At 57.1% G+C, this 7,513-nt stretch overlaps 1 protein-coding gene across 1 annotated transcript in view; it reads left to right on the top strand.

Annotated features, from left to right (window-relative positions):
* The window catches only part of MAP2K3 (mitogen-activated protein kinase kinase 3), a 17,228-nt gene that overhangs the window by 1,693 nt on the left and 8,022 nt on the right, over positions 1-7,513 (top strand). Inside the window, exons 2-4 of the mRNA XM_010139341.1 lie at positions 3,610-3,642; positions 4,038-4,107; positions 5,927-5,975. Coding sequence (XP_010137643.1) covers positions 3,610-3,642; positions 4,038-4,107; positions 5,927-5,975 — 152 coding nt within the window. The remainder of the gene's footprint in view (positions 1-3,609; positions 3,643-4,037; positions 4,108-5,926; positions 5,976-7,513) is intronic.

Below are 7,513 nucleotides of genomic sequence, written 5' to 3'. Positions count from 1 at the left end.
GTGCCGGGGATCCCTGGGGCTCGGAGGGGTAACCGGAGCGTGTCCCCAAATCTCCTTGTCCTGCTGCTGCCGTTGTGCTCGTGTGGAGGGGTCTCGCGAGGGGAGCTGTGCTGCTCTGTGCTTGCAGCCAGCTCTCTTGCAAGAGCCCGGTGCCCTGGGAAACTGGAGCATTTCCAGGTTTTGCAGGTGACATAAACCATTATAGCCATTCCTCCTGCACCGACCCTACCGGGATCCCAAACGTGGGACGGATGGTGCTGAGGCTTTGCTGGTGAGAAGGTGCTGGCAGCAGCTGCCTGCAGGGGCTAAAAGCAAACGCTGCCCTGCGAGGTACTCAGGACAGAAAGGCTTGAATTGCGAGGACTTGTCATGCTCATCCCACTGCCTTTTTATTCCTTCCATTTATTCCCTCCCCAAGTTCTTCCTCCACTCTCTTTCACCCTGCAGCACTGCGTGGGCTTTCCCTGGGGGGCTGCAGAGGCTCAGGAACAAGGTCACCTGTTGGAGGTGACACATCCAGTCCTGGGGCTTGCAGCAGCCCTGGGGGCAGTTGCTGGGCTGTGCAATAGCGGGGAGGCTGTGCCGTGCCCCTGTCTCCTGCGCTGGGGCTCTGCCTGCCCCGAGCTGGCTGTGCAGAGCTTCAGAGCTGCTCATCTCTTGTTTTTCTGGGTTGTGCTCGCGGGGAGGTGGTGCCTGGCTGGACCTACAAGCGGTGGGAGAAGCTTGCAGCAAGAAGCAGGACTTTGGGCCACCATGCAGGGTGCTGGAAAGCTCATGGCAGGTTTTGGGAGAGCTGTAAGAGGTGAATCTAATCTCTGCCTCAGCTCCCCGGCTGCAGGGCCCCATTGCTGGTGATTTTATTCCTGCAGGCACAGGAATGGGTTTTGCGTCGGTGTGGATGGCTCAGCCAGAGCCTGGGGCTGGTGGCAGAACGCCTCCGGTTTAATCAGTGCTTTTTCAGGTTGGAGATGCTTTTCAGGGCCAGGCAGGACGGGGCGGGGGAGGGATCATTGCTGATCCTGGTGGTACGATGCTGGGAGATCAAGGGCAGCAGTTTGGGGGTACAGCGAAGTGGGCTGATCTCCCTGTATAGCAGAGTTCACAGGAGATGACCAGTGCCCAGAGGCGTTAAACGACTCTCCTGTACGGAGCAGGGGGGTTGTAACAGCGAATCTCCACGCCCCTTGCTGCCCCTCTAACCCATGCTTGCAAATCCTCCCTGCTGCGAGCTCAGCCTCCCCCGAACAACGCGTGCCATTGATTCCCAACTCCAGACTGGGTGCTCCCAGCTGCCCCTGGCCTGGCTTTTGCAGCCAGGGCTCAGGCCGGGCTGATGCTGCAGCCTGCGGGACGCCTAGCTTGGGGAGCACGGGGACCCTGCTCCCGCGGCGTGAGTCACCGCGCTGCCGCCCCGCTGCCAGCCCAGCCGGCGGCACAGAAGGTGCTTTGTGCTGGCTGTGCAGAGTTACTATGGCAATTGGGGAGAGGGAGAGCAAACAGATTAAGCAAAATACCAGCCGGGATGGGGGGGTATTTTAGGGCTTCGAATAGAGGTCTGGCTGGGAGATGCTCTGGGGAGGCTGCGTGCAAACGGCTGTCTGCATTTTGGAGCAGGTCACGGAGAGCAACGCTCAGTGCAAGGCTCCCAGCGAGCTAAATCCATCCCCCTGCATGGGATGGGATGGGATGGGATGTGTGCCCACGGTGAGCTCCCCAACTTGCCTGGATGCAGAAGGACTTCGGGTACCCCAGTTTTTAGGTTCTCTGGTCAGTTCTTCACGCTGAGAATCAAGAGGCTGGAGAGGGGAAGGCATTTCTGAACCTGCAGATGGCTTCTTTCCTTTGGCTCTGTTCTGTGTTTGCTCCTGGCGTTGCTCAACCAGGTGTTTGGCAAAGGGTTACCAGTGCTCGGCTTTTGAGAGGTCCCCTTCCAGCCCTGCTGGGTAGGCGAAGGGGAAGGGAAGCTTCGCAGGCTCACGAATTAAGAGCCCTGGTGGCTGTGACGTGGCCAGGGCTCCAGAGATGGTTTCCAGCCTGGTGGGACTGGTTTGGGGTGCAGTGGCTTGCTGACGGGTTTCGTTGAGCTGGAATTGCTCATGAGAACTGTGCTGGTCCTCATGGACCAGCTCTGATGCTGGAAAGGTGGCAGGTAAGATGGAGACACAGTCTGATCCATGCGGATTCCCTCGGCAGGGAGGGATGCTGCTGATCCTACAGCATCCCAAAGCTGGGATCTTTGCAGTGTCTTGCAGACCAGTTTTTCACCACAGCCTCGACGAGGTTTGTGTTTGGGGGAGGACAGGACAGTGCCTGCAGGTAGGTTTCAGACACTTGTCTTAGCTGAGGCATCCAGAGCTGGCGGGGAACAGGGATGGGGATGGGGGCTGTCTGTGCTGGGAACGTGCTGGATGCATATCGTCCTTCTGTCTCACTGCTGCAGGAGCTCTTATGGGGCTGCATCTCCTGCTAAAATCCCGGCTCCTTGCCTCTTGCCTCCCTTTCCCAGCAGCCCTTGGAGTGAGGGACTTTGTCCTCATGCCTGTTCCTGGAAGCCAAGCAGGTAGGAGCTGTTTTGAAGGGCTGTTCAAGGCCACGCTGAGCTGTCTGCTCCCAGCCCAGCCGTGCTTTTTAATGCACTTCCCAGGTCTGTGCAGCCAGAAGCACCTTTAGCTGCAAAGAGCAGCTGCTCCCTCGTCTCTCTTGGTGGGGCAGATCAGGGCTTCGATGCTCTCAGCTGTATCACTTCGGCTCCCATGCCAACCCCTCATGGTCGGTCTGTTTTTCCAGCGAGCTGGGTGAGCTGTTTGCTGATGGAGGAATGGCTGGGGTTTTGCTGAGCAGCCTGGGGTCTGCAGCACTGCAGGGAGCTGATCCTCAGCCCTGCGCAGGTCTGCTCTGCCCATTGCTGCCAGCTGGACCCCAGTGCTGGTTATCTCCTGTCCCCGTATCTTCATCTGCAAGTGTCTGGCCTGCCCTGGACCTGCCTGCAGCCCGTTTCCCTCTGCATCAGTGGGTTATGTTATCTCAGGGCTTGTTGAAGTTGGGGAAGGGTGAGACGAGAGCATCCCCTCGCCAGTCACCCCTGATGGGGTTGTACCTCGTCTGGCGGGGTCTAGGCATCTGCAAGCCTGGCTTTGTGGCCAGTTCACTACTGGTTCCAATAGTCAGCTCCTGTCTGGTTTTGCCTTGGTTTCCCTTTGTTGGATGTGGGATGTCTCCGCTCCTGCTGGGAGTGACTCCTTGGTTTTGCTTGAGGTCTGGTGGCTGTCGCCCTCCGTGCCAGATCCAACCCTCACTGCAGAACAGGTCTGGCTCTCCCCAGGAAGACCTGGGTGGGGGCTGGGGGGCTGTGGGACAAGGAAGAGCTGCACAGGGAGGGTTTTCGGGAGCCCTGTGCATCGCTAATGGCGTGGGGACCTCTTGTGGCTGGAGAAACGGGGATGAGGCCGGGCTTGGCTGGACTCCTGCAGCCCATCTGCCTCCCTCTGCCTGCAGCCCAGCCAGGGCTGCTCTCCTTGGGCCCTGCATGGGGCTGTGAGGGGCACCGGGTTGGTACCTGGCGGGTCTGGAGTGTGGAAGCTGAGCTGGTGTCTCTCTTCTTTCTTTCAGATTCCAAAGGGTCCTTGGAGCCACACAAACCAGGTGAGCGCCCAGCAGAAATCAGCTTTAACCCGTCTCCTGAACATCAGCAATTGAAATTCCCAATGAGAGGGAGCTGTTAATGGCCACGAAGGGTAGAGAGCCCTTTGGGGGAGTCTGAGGAGCTGCAAGGCACTGTGAGATTAGGAAACAGTCTCTGTCAGTACAGCTCTGGGTATTTCTGTGGGCAAAAGAGAACCCCCTTGAGTTTCTGGCTCTTGCTTGAAATTTTGGGCAAATGGTTGTGACCACTGTGACCTTCTTGTCATCTTGCTGTGGCTGCCGCGGTGTGGGAGATCCAGGCCCTGCCTCTCCTACCTGGTGGCTGCAGGCAAGAGGGAGCTTGAAGGGAGAAAAGCAGAAATTCCAGTTGCTCACATGTGCATCTTCTCTTCCAGTGAAAGGCAAGAAGAAACGCGAGCTGAGGATAACATGTGTCCCCATCAAACAGCCTGTGGCCAACACCACGTAAGTGTCTCTGTTGCTTAAAGCCAGCTGACGGTTCTCTAGAGCTGGATTCAACACTGTTCAAGGGAAGTGGACTGTGTAGACTTACAGAATCAGGATAATTTTAATGTTTTTTCTCTTAATCTCTGGCTTGTGGGTGATAAGAGGGAATTACACGCACATACACAGTGTGTGTGACTCTGGGAGGTGCCTGTTTAACTTGAAATGGCTGAAAGGCAAAGGCAGCAGACTGCTGGGAGACTCTTGAGTCTTCCTGCCATGGCTGTGCTGATGTCTAAGGGCAAAAACATGGTTGAGAGAGCAAATCTGCCCTAGGGAAGAAGAGGAGAAGGGTTTTAGTGCAGGGGAGACATGGTGGCAGCTGGACCTTGGCTGGAGCTGGGGGATGAGGGTGGGGGGATGCTCTGCATGGCAGGGCATCCTCCCCCTGACCTGTGCATCAGGGCTAGTTTCAGTTGTTTGCAGCTCCTTGCCTCAGGGCAAGGAGGACACAGACATCTTACCTTGTGCTGCTTGGGGCTGGTGCCCAGCAGTATCTCAGGGCACTGGAATTTCTCTCTGCCCTGTTTACTTCGTGTTACGCTGTGGGGGAGAGCCCAGGGTGGTGGTGCTTGGTTTGACAAAGAGCAGATGGCTAAAATTCCTCCTCCGTGGTACTCTTCCAAAACACTTTGGGCTGCATCTTCAGCAAGGAGCCTTGTTTGCTCCAGAAACCTATTCTAGAGACCCTCCCAGCTCTGGGAGAGCAGTGAAATGCCCGAAGGGGAAATATGCCTACTGAAAACCCTGGTAGATAGGGCAGATATGCCGGAGGGGCAGCCAGGGCAGCAGTGCTGTGCAGCCTGGCATGCACACGCCGAGCCGGGCATGCAACAGCCGCCTCCTTGCCCCACGGGTGCATGTCTCTCTGCTCCTGTCGCTGTTTGAATTTCCCCTGGAGAAGGTGTCACACCAAAGTCTGTGGGGCGCTTGCATGCCCAGAGGCTGGTGCAAGCTATCCACGACTCCTTTTCTCTGTGCTTTTCAAGCTGCAGTGCAAATATTTGCACAGTGCAAAGGGTTTTGCTGGGAGCCTGAAGTACTTCCTTGAAGCTGGAGGTTGCTGCGTTGCTCTGATGGGAACTGAGAGGCTAATTCAGTTAGGCGATCTCCACCCTTAGAAGGTCCCTGGGGGGTGAGGAGAGCAGAGAAGGGAGGCACGAGGGGCAAAACGCTCATGTCGGCTCGAAAAGTCCCACACTGCCCAGAATGGGAAGTGGGCAGCGATGAGGAAAACAGCCATAAAGGAAGACTTTCGCCTGAGCAGTGTTGTGCAAAGTGTGACACCGAGGTGCTGCCTGCCCTGCCTGCCACGCTGCCTGAAACAGGCCTGCGAGTGTACACAAGTGACTCACGGGTGAGGAATTACCTGTTGTTCCCTCGGTGTGCGTTTCGGGCTACGTGGCTGTGCTGTTTCAACACCTGCCTGTCAAAACATGACAGCTGAGCTGCTCTGCCACAGAAGCGTCTCATCCCCTTCGGTCTCGGTTCCTCGGGCTCGTCTCCTGAGCAGTGATGGTTTCGTAGCCGGTTGGTTTGGTGCTGACGCTCCGGGGTGCTTGCTGCCTGCGTGCAGCGAGTGCCTCGTGCGCGTGGGTTGAGACGTTACTGGCACGATTAAAGCATCTGCGAGTGTTTGGAGGGGGCTGGTTTGAACCCACGACAACAAGGCACAGTGGAAAGCAGTGGCTGAAAGCACTTGAAGGAACGTGAAGCCTGGCTCTGGCCAAGAGGGTTGATGAAGCTGGGCTTTCTCCTGACTCTCTCTCTTTTCTTGCAGGCCCCCGAGGAACTTGGACTCCAGGGCGTTCATTACCATCGGAGATAAAGTACGGGTCAATGTGGTTTCTGTTTTGCTTGCTTCCAAGTTTGTTTGCCCCGTGCATGGAGAGTTTTATGGAGCTTGCCTGTGACAACCTGTCAGATGAGACCTTGAGATCTCGGAGCACCCCATGATGCAGCTTTGCAGGGATGAGACATCCTGCAGCAGGACCTCTCCTCTGTGGAGCAGCGGGGTGTCGGTGTGTGTTTGGAGGAGGGACTGTGAGGTGGCTCACCTCTGAGCCCCTGCGCTCACTGGCTGGTCTCAGCTGCCTGTGGGCAGTCCCTGCAGGGCAAGTGAGTGTCTCCAAAGGCTTGGTGTGCAGCTTTGTCCATCATAGGAGATCACAGCGGTCTCTTGACAGCCTCACCAGTCACCTCAGTCTGAACGGATGGACCCAGCCCATCTGCCCTAAATCAGTCTGGCCTCACTGTGCTCTCCAGCTGCCCCAGTCCAAGTCCCCTTTGTCCTGTGTACCCACAGGGCTGTGTTACTGCCGTGGTCCAGGAGAGGCTGGGCATGAAGCTTCCCTCTGGAGCTCCAGAGCCTTCCCTAGTGACCTGATGAAGAACACTGCTAGAAATAGCTGCTCTTTTATTTCATTCTCTTGTTACAGGCTCTCCTGGAGCTGCAGAACGCTTTTTGCAAGCGAGCTAAAAATATCATGCGTTGGATCAGCCCTATATCTAGCTGCTTACCTTCCAGGCTGGGAGGAGGCTTGGCTGATGGGATTTGGGCCCCTCAGGCCTCTGTGCAAGGTTTTAGGGTTAGGGGAGAGGGGAGGAAGCTTTGGCTGGGCCCAGGGAACAGTAGAGTCGCCTGGCGTTGTGTCATACGGCATATGTTAAGGCTCAGGGACAGCTGCTCTCTGTAGCAGCCTGGGCATGGTGTGTGCAAAAGAAGAGTGCTGTAGCTTGGGGAAAGCTCTCTAAACTCGCTTCCTTCCCTGCTCTGCCTGCTCCAGGGTTTGCTGGAGGGGGTCTGGTCCAGGTGTGCCATGATGGAGGAAGAGGGCTTGGGCAGAGAGCCAGCTTTGGGCCGTGGCGGTGGGTGATGACCTCGGGTCCAGGCGATGCCGTGTGTCCCATTACCAGGGGAGGGGAGCGCTGGCTTTGCTGGTGCGTCACCAGCAGAGTTGCTGGGCAGGGTGATGCTGGTTCCTGGAGTGTGCTGGGAACCGCCAGCTTCTGAGGAAGCCTTAGGGTAAATGCCAGGAAAAAAAATTAAAGCCCATTAACCTGGAACAACTGCAGAACATGTGTCCTGAAAAGCACCACCAGATCCTTCCTGGAGGCCCGTGCAGGAGCTGTGAGCCTGTGCTGCTCCTGTGCCAGCTGCCTGGGGCGGCAGGGCTGGGGGCTGGACATGTCCCCCTTAGCCCTGCTCTCCATGTTTCTGCATCCACCGTCCTGCCCAGGAAAGGGCCGGCACCTTCCTGTGCTGGGCAGTGCATAGCTCAGTGCTGAGCTCAAGCACAGACCTCCCTTGCTCTCCGCCTCGGCCTCCTGCCAGCCACATCTGGCTTGAATAAACGGAGCCAGGGCT

Source organism: Buceros rhinoceros, unplaced genomic scaffold, assembly GCF_000710305.1.
Source record: "Buceros rhinoceros silvestris isolate BGI_N320 unplaced genomic scaffold, ASM71030v1 scaffold36760, whole genome shotgun sequence".
NCBI lineage: Eukaryota > Metazoa > Chordata > Aves > Bucerotiformes > Bucerotidae > Buceros > Buceros rhinoceros.
The sequence above is the reverse complement of the archived record's forward strand: the minus strand, read 5'-3'. Positions and strand labels throughout refer to the sequence as shown.